At 37.0% G+C, this 21,795-nt stretch overlaps 1 protein-coding gene across 7 annotated transcripts in view; it reads left to right on the forward strand.

The window, feature by feature from the left end:
* acacb (acetyl-CoA carboxylase beta) overlaps nt 1-21,795 on the forward strand; it is a 66,825-nt gene that overhangs the window by 27,514 nt on the left and 17,516 nt on the right. For 6 of the 7 annotated variants that reach the window (NM_001137614.1, XM_031896072.1, XM_012957150.3 and 3 more), the window contains 26 exon segments: nt 886-984; nt 1,751-1,860; nt 2,313-2,423; nt 2,646-2,855; nt 3,663-3,833; nt 4,364-4,525; nt 5,144-5,307; nt 6,747-6,897; nt 7,584-7,687; nt 8,726-8,807; nt 9,876-10,021; nt 10,613-10,763; nt 10,980-11,114; nt 11,434-11,580; nt 11,678-11,866; nt 12,424-12,524; nt 13,429-13,517; nt 13,983-14,107; nt 14,246-14,359; nt 15,081-15,194; nt 15,414-15,503; nt 15,740-15,858; nt 16,730-16,753; nt 20,359-20,496; nt 20,887-20,986; nt 21,663-21,770. In NM_001137614.1, coding sequence (NP_001131086.1) covers nt 886-984; nt 1,751-1,860; nt 2,313-2,423; nt 2,646-2,855; nt 3,663-3,833; nt 4,364-4,525; nt 5,144-5,307; nt 6,747-6,897; nt 7,584-7,687; nt 8,726-8,807; nt 9,876-10,021; nt 10,613-10,763; nt 10,980-11,114; nt 11,434-11,580; nt 11,678-11,866; nt 12,424-12,524; nt 13,429-13,517; nt 13,983-14,107; nt 14,246-14,359; nt 15,081-15,194; nt 15,414-15,503; nt 15,740-15,858; nt 16,730-16,753; nt 20,359-20,496; nt 20,887-20,986; nt 21,663-21,770 — 3,254 coding nt within the window. 7 annotated transcript variants of the gene reach the window in all.

Raw genomic sequence — 21,795 nt, forward strand, 5'->3', positions numbered from 1 at the left:
TTATTGCAAGGGGAGCAATGGAATGAATATATATATTTTCATATGCCATTGAGCTGGCAAACCGAATACAATAATATTAGCCAGGAAGAAAAAAAGAAAGGTCAGAATTTACTGTACATTGATAGAAATTTAGTTTAAGGCAATGTTACTGTGTTGCGATAATAAAATAATTATCATTTTTTTTTTTCTAACTTATAATTAACTTTAACTTTATTAAGAATTGGATTTTTCAAGAAAAAAGCTCACGAACATTGCATTTAGAATACAATTGAATAAAGGTGTTTCAAGTTGGCTAAAGAATTATACAAAGCATAGAGACTATAAATAGCGATGTTTTTACCACCCCTAGGGGGAATGGAGAAAGTATGGTTATAAAAAAAAAAAAACCAGAGAAGAAAATTAACAAAATTAAACAAAATGTTTCTACCAGCAATTTAGTACATTTGTTTCATAGCATTGTCATAGGGTAATTTCAGTCTTGTGGAGTCAGTAGTAGCCTATAGGCGGCAACATAATATCTATCACCTAGGGTGGTTAACTGGCCCTCTCTTGACTTAGTAATAGTGGCCGAGAAATATGTTCATGGAGAAGTTTATTAATCGGCGGGTTTAGCTAGGAGCTAGGGTGCCTAGATCACTAGAAACTTATCAACTTTATTTTGTGCATGTGCTATAATGCGTTCAAATGACATATTATTAATAAGCCTTTTATGGACCTCTGTGATAGCTGTGTTTTTAATTGTGCAGCAATTGTTACTTGTGCAATTGTCAAAATATGACTAACCAGTTCCCTTATTGGCTTCCCTAAGGAAAGTCATTGGATTTTTAGGTATAGTTTTAAATGTTACTTTGTTAACATTAAAACATAGTTACTTTTTGTATCTAGGGCCTCCCAGCCAGGCCATGTGGGCCTTAGGAGACAAGATAGCCTCTACAATTGTTGCTCAGGCTGTGGGAATCCCAACTCTTTCATGGAGTGGTGATGGTAAGTACCAGGTGCTGTTAACATTTTTTTTTTTTTAATTCTTCGACCCCTGAGATCTATCTGTACTACTGATTATTACGTATAACAATCCACTCAAGTTACAGTTATATCTTTATCCTTTTTATTATGGGTTAAAAACAGATATGCCCTTCAAATTCAGCCTTTCAAGAACTGTTTGATGAATCCGTATCACCAGAAGAAAATATGTTTCTTCCTGACCTGAAATTAGCAAACAAATTTATTTAACTGGATCAATTACTTCTGGTCGTTTAAACAAATCGTAATTTTATGTGCTCTTTTTGCTAACGATAAAACATCTTATTTTGATGGTGTCCCTTTAGGTAAATCATCTCTCCTTATCTCTCCTTATAACCATATAGCTTCAAAAGCTAATGCAAATGAATATCTGAATATCTGTGGTCCTGTTATAGTTGTTATAATCTCAATATTTAATCTGTAAATTACAAAATTAGAGACTATGCTGAAGCACCTTCATAAAACATGTTTTCACTAGAAAATGAGTAACGAGTTCCAAGAGGCTACAGTGAAACTGTTGCCGCTCCATTAAAGCTCCTGGCCACCAATGTGTGTTTGAATTATTTTTAACAACTAGGCTCCTGGGGGGGGAAACCTTGATAATTTTGTTGTATGGGGCTCCGTGATTTCTTAAAACTTTTTAAAACCTTTCTTTAAAATGAATTTATTAAACTGGGCCAAGTCCACATTTTTAGCCTAATTTATGTTGCTATTCTTGTCTTTGATGTAGGTCTCCTACTAGAATTAAAACCAGATGACAAGCAACAACAAAATATTATTTGCGTTCCTCCAGAGGTGTATGAAAAAGGCTGTGTTAAAGATGCAGATGAAGGACTTGAGGTGAATAAAAACACTATGCAAATACTTATGTACATGACACTAGTAGAAAGATTTGTCTCAGATTGTCTGGAAATATTTTTAAGGACAAGGAAAGTGTAATTCCCTGAGGATGCCTGTTTGTAAGGCACTCTGCAATTAATACAACTGCACAGGGTATATATATTTCAGCACTAAACTACCCTCTATATACTATATGGGCAATTATAAAAATCAACCAGTTGGGTGCGAGAGAAAATCTAGAGGCAAAATAATTAAGAACCAAATACTTAAAATGTGATTTTCTTTATGCACGGTTATGGAGCATAAATAGATACATTATTTCAGGATGTGTTTATTGCTCAAAATTCCATTAAGAAGATCAGTTGCTTGACAGAATGAGGAAGATGCAAAGAGAGAGGTTCTCTTGCAGGTTTTTTTGCCTACTAATCACTTTATATTCTTGTGATTTACAGGCTGCAGAGAGAATTGGATACCCAGTGATGATTAAGGCATCAGAAGGTGGCGGGGGGAAAGGCATCCGAATGGCTGAGCGAGCTGAGGATTTTCCCAGTCTATTTAGACAGGTAACAATTGATCACATTTGCTTTATATTAACACTGAAGACCTTGTTGGCTGACCTCTTGGGTCATGGGTTTGGGTTCTGGTAAACGCATTAAAAGAAAAGAGAGTTTTTATTCTATGAAACTGATAGATAACAGCCCCTTATTGTAAACCTTTTATAAAATAAACTGCAAAATCAATACACAGTTGAATGCACTTTTTTTTCAATTTGTCCCAATATCTAGGTGCAAACAGAGGCCCCAGGATCACCCATTTTTGTTATGAAGCTTGCTCAGCATGCCCGACACTTGGAGGTCCAGATATTGGCAGATCAATATGGTCATGCTGTGTCTCTGTTCGGACGGGATTGTTCCATACAGCGACGACACCAAAAGATAATTGAGGAAGCTCCTGCCACTGTGGCTACCCCATCTGTATTTGAGTACATGGAACAAGTGGGTTGCATTCTTGAATCTTGCTTAAAACTGGATTGGTTGATACTTTATATGTATTTCTCTTCTGGAACAAACTGCTGTAGCTTTCCATATGTACATTGCTATATTCTTGATTATTAATATGTCTGACGTCAATGAAAAGGAGAATACAATTTTTAATTTGTGTTTTACTTAAGATAACCCATTGTGTGGTATTTGGAAATGCTGTGTATGACCATCCCTGAGCCCAGCATTAAAGGCTTCTGCTGTGTTTGATTTTATTCACAGAAATATAGGTCCAGTTATTTCTCCCTGCTGTTTAGCTATTTTGGCTGTTTTCTGCATAACGGAAGGGCAGTAACTGGATGATAGGCAGGATATGATATGCTGTATCCCTGAAAAGGATACAAATAAAATAATCTGCTGCATTTGTATGTCAAAACAATGGACAGCAAAAATACAGACATAGAAGAGGACAACTAAGTGAGGGTAAAGCATCTTTTTTCTGAATAAAGTGAAGATAGTTTTTGTGAAGGTGTATGCCTTTCCATGTGCTTTTGGTTGAAGAATTTAATGCTAGTACAGAAAAGGTCAAATGCAAAAATGATTTCATTCATTCTATTTGCTACACACATAGGACAGGTGCAGGACAAACTGGCCATGTGTACCATAGGTACAGCCGTGTGTACCATAGGCCTTATACCTGATCTTTAGTTTATTTTGAGCAAAGTAAATTAATTATTTTTTTACAACACATTAAAATAACAATGACATACAGTATTTGCTGAATCCATGCTTATATTTTCTTCTGTGTTCTGCTGTTACTAGTGTGCAGTGCGTCTTGCCAAAATGGTGGGGTATGTGAGTGCAGGAACAGTAGAGTACCTGTACAGTGAAGATGGGAGCTTTCATTTCTTGGAACTCAACCCTCGGCTTCAAGTGGAACATCCCTGCACTGAAATGATCTGTGATGTTAACCTCCCAGCTGCTCAACTCCAGGTAAGAAAGTAGCGTGATTTGCTGCTTATTACTAAGGACTTCTCAAATCAGTAGAACAGTTCAAGAGAAGAGCTTATCCCAGCAATAAGGTACCTTCTATTATTATTTATAACTAAGGGGAGATGTAATGTTCTTGAAAAAAGCATGCTCTCAAGCTTTGTTGTCTTCAAGTTAAATGGTTGTACATAATGCTTATAGTAGATATAAGGTTTTTGTTTTAGTTTTGCCCTGAATCTGTTCTGCTTGCTCAGTTCATTACGTTTAAATTGTTGTTGCTTTATTTTTTTTTTCTTTCCCATTTTAAAAACTGTGGTAGACTTATTACAGTTATGTCTCTTTATGAGCAATAATAATAATCATATAAATATATAGTATGTTTTCAGTATAAAAAAAATAGATTATGCCCTATTTTATGTTACACGGACTTTAAATACAAAGACACATTATTATATTAAGACACAACCCTATTTGTATTCAGAATCTATATACTTCTCTGTTCATTGTAAAGATTCCTATTTTTTTTCTAACAGATTTCAATGGGAGTTCCCTTGTACAGGATAAAAGATATACGAGTGCTGTACGGAGAGACACCATGGGGAGATTCACCCATTTGCTTTGAGAACCCTGTGAATGCACCAAATCCCAGAGGCCACGTCATTGCTGCTAGGATAACCAGTGAGAACCCAGATGAAGTGAGTATTTGTCATTAGTGATTGAATAAATAAAGTGTTTAAAGCATAGAATTTGTATTTTAGGAACATGTCTCCACTATACAGGACTATATAGCCACTTTGACTATTTCAAACTTAATAGCAATAACATTTAAATGAAGCAGCTCCCACACCCGACATTTTTTAATCAATATGGACACTGGCCCTATTAAAAACAATAGCTTAGCAAGAAAAAGTAATAGAGTAGATGCTCTTTTGTCAGTCCCCAGTGGTGTGGTTTGGGAGGGAGCCATTTGGAAGGTGGCCGAGAGTTGGCAAGAGCAATTCAAGTTCCATTAAATGATGAGATTACATTCTTACTAGCTGTCATATAAGAAATACTCTGCTTAGTCAGTGTCCCATATCCCCTCCACTGCAACTGCAACCCCTCTACCTGGCTGGGCCACTTTTAAGATAAGCTTCCCATTGGCTTCCCTTGTTTGTATCTGCAGAATTTTTCACTTAACATTTTCCTACCTCATAAGATTCCCTGACATGAGAAATTGGCATCGCATGCTACAAGGTAACCCCTGCCACGGCCCTAATGTATCATATGTTAACACATACTCTCTTTTTGTGTGTAAATACTTTTTCCATCAGGGTTTTAAGCCAAGCTCTGGGACCGTCCAGGAACTAAACTTTCGCAGCAGTAAGAATGTTTGGGGATATTTCAGCGTAGCGGCTGCTGGCGGTCTTCATGAATTCGCTGATTCCCAATTCGGGCATTGCTTCTCCTGGGGAGAGAACCGTGAAGAAGCTATCTCGTTAGTACTTCACAACTACAGGGAACACATTCTTGTATTTCTGTAGATTTGCAGTTACCCTTGGGGTACTTTGGGGAACTTAAACTTGAATCTAAACAGATAAATAAATCTTAGCTTTTCTTTTTCTCCCAATCTGTATTTTTTTTTTTTTTTTTAATTTTTATTTTTATTGGATTTTAACAGTTATCCAACTTAATCATTACCATCATTTTACAAAATGCAGTATCGAATTATACACTTGTTTGGTAAATCATAAGAAATAGACATACAAGAAATGTCCCAATCTGTATTTTAAACTGCATCTCTGTTCAATTTTCTATTTTTGTTTCCAATTAGCCATGCTCCTATGATACCAGGCCTTGAATTTCTTTAGTTAGACAATATCCCCACTAGCTATTTGTGATATTAGAATACTACAGGATGACTAAAAAAAAGGCAATTGTCAACCTTATTTTCATAGTTGGGGATGGGGCAGAGTAGTTGAAAGCAAGCCATACACAGGCTGAGAAAAGCTGCCAACTTGGTCCATCCACACTAAGCTTATTTGCCCATGTATAGGGCTCATGGACTGGCCTGCATGGCTGATCTCTGGTCGAAAATCAGACAGATATCTGTTGGGCAGATTTGAAAATCCTGTCATCAAGGATCACAACAGCACATTGATGCGGTCCCTGTCAGACAAGACTGCACAGACCCCACTGTATAATCTGATCATTGGCCCCCAGACAAAAACTTAAATGAGCCTGTTTGGCCCAGCATGTCTCCTAATAAAATGTAAAAAATCTTGATGGACAACTAAAGCTTGATATAACTTACAGATCTCAGTATTTTAAGCTGCTGTAAACTTCCTCTATATTCCCCTATTGTACCTTTCATGTGCCAGGGTATGTGAATACCTCACTGACGTGTCTATCTCTTTTAAAAAAAATTGTAATCTATTCTAGTATTGATTGATTTGAGAATCACTTTCCCTAATTTCAATCATCTAGAGGTAGTACAGGTATAGGCCCCCTTATCCAGAATGCTCAGGACCAAGGGTGTTCCGGATAAGGGGTCTTTCCGTAATTTGGATCTCCATACCTTAAGTCTACTATTAAATCAATAAAATATTAATTAAACCCAATAGCATTGTTTTGCATCCAGTAAGGATTATTTATATTTTAGTTGGGATCAATTACAAGGTACTGTTTTATTATTACAGAGAAAAAGGAAATCAGTTTTAAAATTCTAAATTATTTGATTAAAATGGAGTCTATGGGAGATGGCTGTTCCATAATTCGGAGCTTTCTGGATAACAGGTTTCCGGATAAGGGATCCCATACCTGTATATGATATTGCATAGGGAAATTACTACATCTTAGTTATGTGACTCTGGAACATGCATCAGTAATTACTGTGGCAGCTAAAATGGCATCTAAAGAATATGTTATCAATTGCAGGAACATGGTTGTAGCTCTTAAAGAGCTGTCTATCCGGGGAGACTTTAGAACTACTGTGGAATACCTCATTAAGTTGCTGGAGACAGAGAGCTTCCAGAACAATGAAATTGACACTGGCTGGCTGGATCACCTAATCGCTGAGAAAGTCCAGGTGAGTTTTATGGTGATATCTAAATAGTTTTGTTTCTCATAAAATGATTACTAGCCTCTAATGCTGTATCTCCTTTTTGATTAAAGTTTCGGATATCCCACCGACAATGTTTTTAACCAGCTCTTGGTGTTTTTTTTTTATCACACACTTGGGGGGTGATTTACTAAGACACGATTTCGAATCTGAATTGGAAAAATTCCGATTGGAAACGAACATTTTGCGACTTTTTCGTATTTTTTGCGATTTTTTCGGCGTCTTTACGATTTTTGCGCAAAGTCGCGATTTTTTTGTAGCGTTAACACTTGCGCGCAAAGTCGCGCCTTTTTCGTAGCATTAAAACTTAAAAGGCGCGACGTTTCGCGCAAGTTTTAACGCTACAAAAAAAATCGCGACTTTGCGCAACTTTCGTAAAGACGCTGAAAAACTCGCGTTTTTACGCAAAAATCGTAAAGACGCCGAAAAACTCGCGTTTTTACACAAAAATCGTAAAGATGCCGAAAAAATTGCAAAATTACCGATCATTACGAAAAAAACGCAATCGGACGCATTCGGCCCGTTCGTGGGTTAGTAAATGTGCCCCTTGCTGTTGATTATGAAATTACACATATTCTACATTTCAGTATATGGTACCGACTTATGGTATTTGACATAACTTATGTTTAAATGTCTTCTTTGTAATTTTAAAGGCAGAAAAACCAGACACAATGCTTGGAGTAGTATGTGGTGCACTAAATGTGGCAGATGCTTTGTTCCAGACCTGTATGAATGAGTTTCTGCACTGCCTCGAGAGGTATGTCCTTATTTGATTCCTTTCAGTACCAAAGCAAAGTATCCAGCCTATTACAAATAACAAACTAAATTTGAGGTCCTTGCAAGTTAAATTGTTATTGGTTTGCATGAAGGTGATCTTATGACGCTTATGTTTTTTGAAGTGTGTATGCACCACATATTCAAATAGCAGTGGCAGTCCCTAAAACACAGGGGCTCCATTTTGCTACCAGAGAGTACAAACTCATTTAGCAGAAGTAACAGCAGTTTTTCAAGTCCCTAATAATCATAAAGTTTCTATTATGTTCAAGTTTTTTTTTCAGTCTCTGATAATGTACTACTGTACATAACATTATGGCTGTATCTGCATTCTAATAATACAGCTGTTCTGTATATTTATGCTGTTATAGAAATAAAACCCATTTCCAAACACAAGTGTAATTTTTCCCCTTTTGGTACAGTTGCCAGTTACGTTCAGTTTAAAGGGGCAGTATACTGTTTGAAATGTTTTTCAGCATTAATTTAACAAATATTAAAATTGTGCTGAACATAAATTGTTCCTATTGTTTTAATTCTGAATTATGCATGGATTCTGAAACTAAACATAGTCACATTCTACTTCTTGTTCCCAATGACCGCAATCAAAACAAATCCACTAAGAAGCTATCAATATAAACAAACCCCATTGTTCCCCTTAGGCTTTGAGATAGAGAACAGCTCATTATACAAGGGGCTTCTCAGTAAACTGCTGATTTTTTTGATTGTGCTTGTTGGGGAAGCAGAAGGCCTATTCATTGCTTTAGTGTTAAAAAGAGGTATGCTGTCCCTTTAAGGCAGGGACATACAGAGAGGAAAACCCTGTTCTCCCACTTAGAAATCGTGGAGGGGTCTGAAATTCACATTGTAGGTGCATTCTCACTGTGAGATACAGCATTTAAAAAAAAATTCAGGAAATCACATTGTATGGTTTTTAAAGAATTTATTTGTATTCCTCACTGTATCTGCTCAGAGTTCACTAATACTTAGTGATGGGTGCTGCTTTGTTTTATTTTTAATATAGAGGCCAGGTACTTCCAGCAGCTTCACTTCTGAACATTGTTGACGTTGAGCTAATTTCTGAGCGTGTTAAATATAAACTGAAGGTAGGTATACCTAGAGTACACTGAAAAGGGGGTATGGTTGAAAGTTTTGATATAAGATGTAGTCCAAGCATTTCTGCAATCATTTGTGTTATCTCTATCCTAAAAATTACTTACATGCCTTCATGTCCAATATATGAAGTTGGCCCTCTCTTTACTGCTACAGCAGCCTTTACCCTCTGCTCTTCTGGGAAGATTTCCCATTAGAAAGTTGATGGTGGGATTTGCTTCTATTCTTACATAAGAGGTTGGGCACTGATTTGGGGGATCTGGCCTGGCATGCATTTGCAGTACAATTCACCCACTTCAGTTGAATTGAGGTCAGTCGTGTGTACAGTCTAGCTGAATTCTTCCACTCCCATCTTTACAAAACAATTCTGTCAGGACCTTTGAGCGCTGAGTTATTACCCTGCTGAAACAGGAAAGGGCATTCCCCAAATTGTTGCAACAAAGTAGAAAGCACAGAATTATCAAAAATGTCATGGCATGATTTAGTGGCGTCTGTGTTGGCATTAATGAGTGTGGCATGAATAACCAGTTCCAACAATGTGAAGGGATGTCCACATGCTTTGGCCACAATGTCCCATCAAAGCTGTGTGCAAGCACACAAATTTTGAGACCAGCACACACAATTAATTGTGCGCACAAAGAAAACACATTTTGCATTCATTCTGACCTAAGCATACAGTTTTTAAAAATTTATACAGAAGTTTAAAATGTGCGCACAAAAGAATTTTTGTTGCGCACATAGCTGATAAGGAATTAGAGAGAACATTAGCCTCAGTGTTTTCAGTCACATAATTATTGTTAACAACAGGGGCATGAGCTCCCCAGCAAAAAAGATTTCCTGACCCCTTCACTACTTAGGCTTCTGCTTAGCTTTCTAACAGTCGGGAATATTACACCCTCCAAACCTCTTTTATATGAAGTTCAAAATAAAAACCAGACCCTTAATAATTAGTTTTAATATGCATTTCCATAACAAATATATTGTGAATATCTTTTAATACTTCTATACAACAGAAATCTTTGAGCTGTGTGTTTCCTCACTGTTGTTCCCTTTTCTTTTAGGTTGCCCGGCAGTCCCTTACCACCTATGTGATAATCCTGAATAACTCTCACATAGAGATAGATGTGCACCGCTTGAGTGATGGGGGGCTTCTCTTGTCCTACGACGGCAATAGTTACACTACATACATGAAGGAGGAAGTTGACCGGTAAGTTGAATGCTCTTATGGTACTTGACTGCCAGTGGTATAGATTGTACTTTTCTGGGTTTCTTGAACTCCTGGCTATAACAAGAGATGCAAAATGTGTAATTATTCATTGTATTTTATGTTTTGCAAGTTGGACAAGAAAATAGTTTACTGATCTGGCTACTTGATATCACCATGTTTTATGGCTTTGATTGTGAGGTTTTTATAAGTTCATATGCTTATTTCTTATAATAAAGAGGTAATTCTGCAGTACTTCAGAATAAGAGCTGTTATTTTCAGTTTATTAAAGAAATTATTTATCTACTAATGGTCATTTCCTGTGTCTTCCCATCTTTGGTACATTATATTTTTAGATAAATACTTTTGAGCTGATAGTGTTATAGTCTTCCTAAAACATATAAAATCTTCGAAAGTAACCGCTTTCTTTTTGTGATTATGGATACAAAATTTTAATGCTGAAGTATTAGTAATAGTATTAAAGTAATAGTAGTAATGGTTTATTTATCTTTTGGTTGCTTGTAATATAATAAAATGGCCATGTCAATGGAAACAACACATTATTTATCTGTAATTGTTATGCATAATATGCAGATACCGAATAACTATTGGAAACAAGACTTGTGTTTTTGAGAAGGAGAATGACCCCACGGTGCTACGATCACCCTCTACTGGCAAATTGCTTCAATACACAGTGGAGGATGGTTCCCATGTGAATGCTGGGGAGTGCTTTGCAGAAATTGAGGTAATTTCCCTTGGTCACATTCACAGATGTGAAGTGTTGTGTGAGTATGTGCCTGTACCCTATGGACCATCAGTTATAAGGCTCTGGAGGTCAGTACTCTACACCAGCTCCTTCTATTTGCCCTTTCTGGATTTTTGTTACCTTTTTGATGATTGTTATTCTCTCTCTCTCTCACACACACTTTCTCACTCGCTTACTCTATATTTTTGTGCACAGGTAATGAAAATGGTAATGGCCCTGACTGTGCAGGAGCCAGGTCAGATACATTATGTGAAACGTCCTGGAGCTGTTCTGGAGTCAGGCTGTATGGTGGCTCAAATTGATTTAGATGATCCATCTAAAGTCCTCCAGGTACCTAATTATACTGTAGATTGTAAAATTTTAGCCCATTTTTACACACTAAAATAATTTTCATCACTATGAAGAATTGTACTCAAGTATATTTGTTTAATTGGCTAGGATGGAAAAATATTAGCTAAGTGGCAATGCTCTCCTGCCATTCCCAGTGCATCCCATTTCTCACTCGATATGGCCTTGATATGTTATCTGCGGGTTCATGGGATGTAGCGCATATTACATATTAGCAAAATTAAACTTACACAATATATGTTACAACTCATTGTCTGCTCCTCAAAGCAACACTAATGGATTTCTTCTTCATTGGCACCAGGCAGAGCCGTACACTGGGAGCCTCTTGCCGCAGCAAACTCTGCCGATTATTGGAGAGAAGCTCCACCAGGTTTTTCACAGTGTTCTGGAAAATCTGATTAATGTGATGAATGGTTACTGCTTGCCTGAGCCCTACTTCACTGTCAAGGTGAGGAGAAGTAGAAATACTTACCACACATAAACTACATATTAATATTAAAAACAAGCTTTCACTAAATATGTTTCACGCATTGTCTCCATTACAGATAAAAGAGTGGGTGCACAAACTAATGAAGACATTGCGAGACCCTTCTCTCCCTCTTCTGGAGCTGCAGGAAATCATGACCAGTGTTTCTACCAGAATTCCACCCACTGTAGAGCGGTCCATACGCAAAATTATGGCTCAGTATGCCAGTAATATCACCTCTGTCCTGTGCCAGTTCCCCAGCCAGCAGGTTTGTTTAGAATTCGTTAGCCATGTCTGGGCCTTACAACCTGTGGTACTTTGCTGTGCAGTTTTGTCTAATTTTCTTTTTTTAGCTGTTTAAATTATATTAGCAGTTTTACCCTTAGAAGTTCTGTAAAAGCAGCAATGCTGGTACCCATGGGGACAAATCATGATCTCCATGAGATGCTCCTCTTAAAGTCACTTTCTCTGTTTAAATGGCATTTTAAGGGTGTAGTGACCTTCTGTTCAGTCCAGCACAGTTTTTCTAAGCCCTTTTTTTGGGTACTATCAATTATGTTACATGGACTCCATATGCTCACTAACCTTAGATAAAACTGCTAATATTTACTTTAAAGGGATTCTGTCATGTGATATCACTCCAACTTGCAGCACAGCAGTAAAGTGTGACTGATTCTGTCTATCGTCACATAGTAATGGTATGACCAAAGCAAGCAGTTGCCCGTGTAAATATATTTTTATAGTTTAAAAACAGTAGGTGATGCAGCTATCCAACTGACAGGCAAGTATTTCATCTAAATTATACTCTATTTCTTATGTTTTCAGATTGCAAGTATTCTGGACAGCCATGCTGCAACATTGCAGAGGAAAGCAGACCGGGAAGTGTTTTTTATGAATACCCAGAGTATTGTGCAACTTGTACAGAGGTAATGTGGCTATAATATATGCCTGTATCTATATCTTGAATATGCAGCTCTGTACATTTATACATTTAATTTATAATACAAATGATAGAACTAATGGTGCAAGAAATTAAAAATAAATAAATAATATATACATCTATTTACATCAAATTTGGAAGGGTAACGTAGTGCTCCAAAAGATAGGATTTAAATATCATTTTGAATGTTGATGGATTTTTTTTTCCTGTTGCAGAAATTTAGTGCAATAATGAAGATCAGGGACTTTTGCAAACACAAGGGAAGGCAATATAGTAAAGTGCCTAGAGGGGTTTTGATATTTTACAAAAGGATTTTGTGAATTATCCATACTTAATGAGTGGCCATCAACACAGGGGTTATGAACTAAAAGGCGCTAAGTTTGCTCAGGAGCAGTAACCTATAGAAACCAATCAGAAGGTAGCTAGTGATGAGCAAATTGTTTCGCCAGGCATAGATTCACAGCAAAATTCTGCATTTCACCGTTGGTGAATTGTTTTGCAAAATTTCCTCAAAAAAATGTAATTTTCAAGGATTCAACCACTTGGACCACAATGTTTATGGAGATAGTTTGGGCTGTGCAAGACCTCACCAAGATGTACATGTGGCAGGGGTTCCCTTAGATCACAGCCTCTCACTGGAAAGCAAAGCTGACTCTCAGCATCATCTGGTCTGAGCTTAATGCTCTCCAGCAGCTTATTGGCCGTTCATGGAACAGTATGTGGCTGATTATCACCCAGATTTCTTTAGGGTGCTTTTAAAAATCCAGTTGGGGTGCCATAGGAAACATAGAACTTGCCACAGTAACGACTGAATTAAATAGATGAAGATGCAGACTTACATTTATTATCCAAAAATGTAATTGTTCCACATTGTTCTTTCTCTTATTTAGATATCGCAGTGGAATCCGTGGCTACATGAAATCTGTGGTACTTGATTTGCTAAGAAGATACTTACAAGTTGAAACTCAGTTCCAACACTGTAAGTGGGACATGCTAACACAGAAAGCATAACAGCAATTCCAGACTGTAATTGTGGGCAAAACTTTTGGCCACATTAAGACTAGGGTTTGGAAAATGTTTAAAAAATCTTTTAAAAGTCCAATTGTTTCCTTTCTGTTCTTTTTACTTCTGATTCTGGCCTGTTCAAGGCATTGTGAGCACTGGAAGCTTGGTTTAAGAAACTGAACCAGCAGTGCAGAAAGGGACAAACAAGTATTGCTTTTAGTTACAGTTACCTTAACACATTCACTGTGCAGTTATGCCTGATGCCCTGGATTTTACTAATATTCTGTACATTGAATCCAGTTATATAAATGAATGCAAGCAAACTTTTGTTCTTTTGGGCAGAATCTTCTGTTTCTCATCCCAGTAAAATGGATATGGTAACTTGTTTTAGAATCTGGGTTATCTTGATGGTGATCCTGCTGTTTATTTCATCCTTTAGCTCACTACGATAAATGTGTGATACATCTGCGGGAACAGTACAAGCCAGACATGACCCCTGTTCTGGAATGTATTTTTTCACATGCCCAGGTGGCTAAAAAGAACTTTCTTGTCACCATGCTAATAGTAAGTATAATGTGTGTAAGCTACATTGGAACAGGATATATATGATAATGTTCAAAGTTTTTTTGTTTTTTCCCTCTAAATCTTTCCTCTAGGACTACACTCATGTCAGCCAACTGATTTCCTTCTCTTCTCTTGCAGGATCAACTTTGTGGGCGTGACCCCACACTTACTGACGAGTTAATGGCTATTCTCAACGAGCTGACACAACTGAGTAAAACTGAGCATTCAAAAGTTGCACTCAGGGCACGTCAGGTTGGTAAAGTTTATATAAACTATAGTAGTATTTCTGAAGCAAACACGCCAGTTTACCAGTGCAGGACCACAGTACATTATATTTTATTTACTTTAAAACCCTTACAATTTTTACTGTTACTGTTCCTTTAAGGGGATGTCAATCCACAATCACCAGCACATCCTGTGCTTTCCACTCAGCCTGGTGCACAGTATCTCCACCACGTTCCAAATTGCACAAAAATACTAGCACAAAAGGACTTATTTAAGCGGGATAAGCTGATTTTTAATAGTAGCAAACCATATAACGTTTCGAGGACACCTGAAACATCATATGGTTTGCGACTATTATTGTATTTTTGTACAATTTGGAATCTTTAAAGGGATGTCCCACAGTTGCCTATATCAGGGGCACTGCTGCAAAAAGCTGCTTCTGGTAACTTGAAGAGCCGAAATTCCAAATTTCGACAGAGAGCACTATTGTGCGGTATTCCTGCTGCTGGACACCCTGCAAAATCAAGTGATGGAGCTAAGTGGGTACCCCTCTCCTACTGGATATACATGTGCTTATAGACTTGTATTGAGCATGCGCCATTCGGAGATGGAGGCAGGGGATGTCCATGTAGAAAGGGCAGCAGAAAGATGATAAATGCAAAGCAAACTACTGTATATTCTCGTAATTCTCGTAAGTGGCACGCTTTGTTAAAATCTTTATATTCACTGGATCTCTCCCTCTTAATAGGTTCTGATTGCTTCCCATCTTCCCTCATATGAACTGAGACACAATCAGGTGGAATCTATTTTCCTCTCTGCTATTGATCTGTATGGACATCAGTTCTGCCCAGATAACCTAAAGGTAACATTATAATTAATCTCAAGTTATTTCTTCTTTTAGTTTTGTTCTTTTATTTAGCATTGACATTTACTGTACTATTGCTTCTGAGATCTCGGGGTCAGAGCAGTGAAGATCCATAAATCACATCTGCAATCTTATTTACATATGTTTAATAATGTACAGTACATAAAAGCTATATTTTAGCCACATATGCAGTTTCTTTTGTATCCTTTTCCCCAGAAACTGATCTTGTCAGAAACCTCAATTTTTGATGTCCTCCCAAACTTCTTCTATCACAATAACCAGGTTGTTCGAATGGCTGCACTGGAGGTAAGCTTGACACTTTCCACCCCAACATTTAAATTCTGCAAGCATACTGTAGATTGTGAATTACTTAATCATATTGTTGGTTCCCTCACAGATGATATTTCCATCACCAGATTTTTTAATGTTTCATGTTTTTTGTAAAAGTTTGCCCTTGGTGGGAGTCAGGAACTAAATTTCCCTTGCAAGATAATATTATGATTGCACATAGACTGAGACTGTCAACTGTAATTTGTTCCCAGGTGTATGTTAGAAGAGGTTATATTGCCTATGAACTTAACAGCCTCCAGCACCATCAGCTTCGTGATTGCACCTGTGTAGTGGAGTTCCAGTTCATGCTACCATCCTCTCACCCTAACAGGTACTAAAAGCAATGATTAGCGATGTGCTCTTGAGGGGTAGTGTCCAAGGCGAAATCCAAAAAGTTGGTTCTGAGTAATGAAATTAAGGCCTGCGCCTGCATCAGCTCCTCTTGGGAGTTGCTTATACTACATTATCTCTCTGACTTGCATTACATTGGCATTTCATTTTCTAACATGTCCACAAGACCTACTAGAATTATATTTTTTTCTATCCACACTGAAGCACAGTTGGATGAATCAGTATTACTGATATGTTTATCAGAGTCTAATTTTCTTTCTCTTGATGATATACAAGTTCCAGTTTTGTGTGGCAACTAAAGCTGTTGTGGGGATTGTCTCTCATGGAAATCTCTCATGGTAGAATATATCTTTTCTGTATGTGTAATATTAGTAAATATGGATTCACCATAAAAAAAACTCCCACTTGTATACCTATAAATAAAAATTTGCCTTACCTAAATTATTTAATGCATTAAATAAAATATAAATAGCGGCCACCAGTCTACCAACAATAATACATTCTTAAAACCTAATATCTGACATGATAATCCATGCTAAGCTTCAATTTCTTAATCTTTATGAATTGGCAACAGCGATGGACTATATTTAATTAGCTGTTTTATGGTTAATAAATAAGTAGTTTTAGTCTTAGTAGTTTTATCTATGTATTTTTGTTGGTAGGCTGGCCAGACACTATTTATATTTGTTTTAAACTGATCTGTATATTGTCAGAATATGCCTTTATATATTTAGTGAGGGTGCTGCTGTAAATGAAAATTGTAGCAGATAGGAATTAAACTAATGTAGAGCACCTCCTGATAGACTTCCATGTAACACTCATTGTCCTGTTATTTGCTAATTTAATTGCAGAGAGATCAGCCCAACACTGAGCAGGTATGAGAGCAGAATTCTTTTATAGCATGAGTATTATATCAATCCAAATTGCAATCTCTACTGTATGGCTATCATTCATGCTTTTATCTCTTGCTTCTGGTTGGTTCGTAACTAATGGCAAAGTGTACTAAAAGCATAGCTTTTGTGGCCTGGTAACCCCTTTTCTGGGAAGATTATATGGCTTTAACAGCAGTTTAGTATGTTATAGATTTCCTATTCCTAGCAACTTTGCAATTGGTCTTTACTATTTTTCTGTTATAGTGGATTACTTGCCCTCCTATTCTTTCCAGCTTTCAAATGGGGGTCCCTGACCCCAACAGCCAAAAACAATTTTTCTATGAGCTTACAAATTATTATTAATGTTACTATGTATTACTTATGTTTCTAGTTAGTCCTTCCCCTCTCTTATTAATATTCCAGTCTCTTATTAAAATCACTACCACTAACCAGATAGCTGCTAAAATTCTAAACTGGAGAGCTGCTGAACAAAAAGTTAAATAACTGTAAAACTACAAAAAATATAAAATTAAAACTTAATTGCAGATTGTCTCAGAATGATAATCTCTATAACATACTAAAAGTTACAAGTTAATTTAAAGGTGAACAGCCCCTTTAAGGTGAATGGTACATGGGGCCTTTTGATTACCAACCATGGGCCTTTCAGAGAGAATTGGTGGTGATCAAAGCAACTTTTTCCTGCTGGCAACTTTCCATTAGCTTGAATTTTGAAACATGCTGTCTTTGGCAGGTCCTTGTGCCAATAGGTGGGTATCACTAAGAAAAACAAAGTTCAAAAATAGTTGCAGACAACACAAGTGTTTGCCAGAAACAGCACAGTAGATAAAGAGACTGCCAGTACGTAAGGGGTTTTGACTGCTAAAATTCTACATGAGAAGGTCACAAGAATCAAAATGCCTTGGGCTCTTGCGCTAAACGTGAGATTTACATTCTCTTTGTTTTTCTATGAATGGTGCCTGCATATTTGTGTTTATAGTGGAAGCAGCCAAGATACTTATTAGGAAACCATTGTGCCATTGTACTTCTGTTGCCTAATGTTGCCAGTAATGCTAATAATACCATAGAATGTATTGTTAATGTCATGTTATATATGAACTGATTAGCTTAGTGGCTAATTAATTCTGAGTGCAGGGATGTTGCTGTATGCACACCCAATAAAACTGTACATTGTTATGGGCTTGAATGTCTGGTTGCAGGGGCCCCCTATTGAAACAGTCTGTAAGAAAGAGATATTTGCTCTTTGGTTCTGCTGGTAATTAGTCTCGAACCTTTCTATTCTTTTTGACTGTTTATTTTACCAGCACAGCATACTACGTCTGTATCCTGTTACTCCTGACAGAGGCACTTACGGTCCACCCCGAATATGATCTAATATTCCAAGGAAAATAAATTGATGACACAATGACTTTCTTATTTTAGACATGCAGGCTTCTTATAGAGTTACTTTCCATTGAAGTGTGATTTTACTCAGCGTCATTACTCTGTTAATCACATGGGAGCCTCTGTAGAGCTTCAGCCAAGGGCAAACTCCATTGCTAGAAACAGATGCCAGTTGGCAAGATATTCCAGCCTGTCTGATCCATATCTTCCTTAAAGGAGAACTAAAGCTTAACTAAAGAAGTAGAGCAGACATATTTTACAATATGTTAAGGGATACTTTACCAGCCCACGGCAACCATCTGTGCCTCCAAAATGCCCCCAGTTAGCTCCCCATCTTCTTTTCTGCTGATTCACTGCACATACTCGGCGCTTCTGTCAGTTACTGAGCTTATGGACCAACTCACAATATACTGTATATAAATAAAATATAAAAATCACAATATAACTGATTAGTAAATTTTTCATAATAATTAGTTAATGGAAACTCTGAAACCAGTGCAGTTAGCTCCAGAATGCAGTAATCAGCCCTGTGGCAACCACTTATACAACAGGCCAACCTTATTTCTGCTTGATAATTTGTGAAGACCCCTAAGCTTAGCTCCTCAACAGATAGATTGTAAGCTCTTTTGGGCAGGGCCTTCCTCACCTCTTGTATCGGTTATTGATTGCTTTATATGTTACTCTGTATGTCCAATGTATGTAACCCACTTATTGTACAGCGCTGCGGAATATGTTGGCACTTTATAAATAAATGTTAATGTAATGTAAATGTTAACAGATGCTTAGAGCACATTGAGCATGTGAGTGTCACTGACACTCCTAACAAAATCCAAGATCCTCTGACAACTTTGAAAGCCTGAATCATTACTGTACAGTTGCTGAATCATTAGGCTGGTGCAATAAGTTTAATATATAAGATATGGTGTTTCTAGCCATATTCATTTTTAGGTTTTAGTTCTCCTTTAAGGAACCTTAATTAAGGAGGTAGTAGTTTGGACCCATAAAGTAGCCAATAAATTGCTGGACAATGAGTGATCAAATCAGCAGCTAATGTTTTATTCCCTGTCTGGACACCTTCAGTTATTAATTCCACTGTCTCTGTCATGATATTTACAGTACAGAGCAAACTTGAGTGAAAACCTCATAGCTACTGATGAATTACAAATGGACCTAAAGCTTGCCCATACATGTTAAGATTTTTAAAAGATCTTTTTACTATCATAGGACCAAGTTTATCCTAAAATGATCATTTAAAAGTACGATTTGTCCATCAACGAAAACGACCATTTCAAGCAATATTGTCTAGTTAAAGCTAGGAAAACTATCTGCTTGGTCAATGGGCAACAGGACAATGGGCAAATTTCATTGCTAACAACGAAAATTTTCAAACTTGCCTGATCGATTTTCTGACCAATGTTGGATAAAAAAAATCACTATATGTACAATCGTTCAGTGCCCATTAACCTTATGATAGTTTGATGGATTTGTTGGATTGCACTGAAATTGTTGGTTAGGCAGAGAAAAATCTTAATGTGTATGGCTACCTTAATATATATATATAGAGGGCAGGCAACACAATGACCATGTGTATAAGCAATAAGCATCAGAGTATATTAGCAGATGCAATTAAAACTAGTATTTCCCCTCAAGAGATATCACTTTACCATACATTGGATACAAAAACCTGGGATGTTAAACCAAAGCTAAAATAACCTAGCTTTTGTCTTAAAACATACAAAAATTACCAGTCTTCCTCCAACTGTAGATTGATGCATTTTGAGTAAGGGGGTGGCCAAAATAGCTAGCTGAGAAATTGGTAAGTAAATAAGAAATTATCTGCTTTTCTCTCTGAACAATGACTTTTTCTCACTGTCACCAGAATTCCAATTCACAGCAGTCGGGTCTTAACCAAGAGCATTAATATCAGCTGCAAGGCTGTTTAAAGTTTTTCTTTGCTTTCTATGGGGCAAATAATTGTTCTCTGTGTGATATAAGCCTAACTTTCCAAGCAGCTGATTTAAGTGCCATTTGTAAATATGTATACTAGAATTTCTATTGAAGAAGCCGATAATAGTGAATGTGGACCTGCAACCAATACCACATAAGCATACTGGGAAAATTTGCATCTCCTAAAGATATTTGTGTTGTATTTATTGATATTAAGCAATAGATATGACTCTCTGGAGCTGAATATCTTGTCTTTGCAGGATGTCTCTGCCAATCAGTGCAACGCATCTTGAGATTAATCGCCAGAGCAGTGAACTTTTCATGGACAGTGGCTTCTCTCCTCTGTGTCAAAGGATGGGGGTCATGGTTGCTTTTAATAAGTTTGAGGACTTTACCAGGTAACCAAAGACTTTCAGTAACATATTTTATCTTGCTTTTGTTCCCATTAAAATTTAATAGCATTATTTAAGTTCAGTTAAGGTATTTTTTGTTCCAATGTTTGTTAGGTATGGGACATTTTGTACATGCAGTTCAGCAGTCAAAGCCACCAGTGCAGTGCTGATACTGCTGGGGTTAATTATTTGCTGTTCTGGGTATCCCTTGAATAATAGCCTAAAAATGTATTTTTGCATCCGTAACATTGTTGTTAGTTTATTGTTGTAAGTCCAAAAATCCTCTGCTATAATGTATTAATTATGGTACAGGTCCTTATTGTTGTCTGTCTTTGAGCATTTGCAACAGTTTATATCAAACAGATATGTTAACATGGTAACTTCCTTTTACCTTAGGAACTTTGATGAGGTCATTTCCTGCTTTGCAGACCCTCCTCTGGACAGTCCTCTGTTTAGCGAAGTCAGATCTTCCTTTTATGATGAGGAGGACAATAAGGTTGGTGACCACATGAATTGTGTCTGCTTTACGTCCCTGGCTTTAACAGTAATACTAATGTCACGCAGTGAAACATACATCAGCCCAAATAGCTTGCTACCACACTGTGTGTTATAGACACACTGCCTTTTATTTAACTGATGTGGTGTCCAAAGTCATAACTGTTCTAAGTTTCCCAACTATTCTTGCCAAAGAGGAACATGCTTTTGAATTGCTGCAAAATTTCTTGTGTTGTATTTCACATGATACAAGGCAATAATAGGCAATTGCAGAGGGTTGTGTATTTTTAATTCAGGAAAACATGCAGCAGTTAAAAGCACACATCCACAATAAGCTTGTGGGCAATGTCACATGTAAAGATGCCTGAAAAATGTTTGCTCGCATTATGAGCCCCATAGACTTTAATTAAAAAGCAATTTGAGAATTACTGACAACTTTTTAAATTCTGGACTAAGTGGAGAGCTAGTAACATTTTAATAAACACATGCAAATGGATCTCGGTAGCTTTGAAAGCATTGTGGTCCTTTGAGATGACTTTGTGCTGTCCCTGCCCTAATTCTGGTACAATATAGGTATAATGTGACTTTGATGGAATAGATTAATTCTGGAATTAAGTGGAATGAAGCTTTATAGTTGTAGTAGTTTAGCTCACACCTTCTACTGTATATTTCCTTAGAATATCCGGGAGGAGCCAATTCACATTCTTAATGTGGCTTTAAAGTCTGTTGATCGCATGGAAGATGAAGAACTGGTGTCTGTGTTTAGAACATTCTGTCAGTCTAAGGTGAGTGTACAAATAGCACCAGTGG

Source organism: Xenopus tropicalis, chromosome 1 (genome assembly GCF_000004195.4).
Source record: "Xenopus tropicalis strain Nigerian chromosome 1, UCB_Xtro_10.0, whole genome shotgun sequence".
NCBI classification, from domain to species: domain Eukaryota; kingdom Metazoa; phylum Chordata; class Amphibia; order Anura; family Pipidae; genus Xenopus; species Xenopus tropicalis.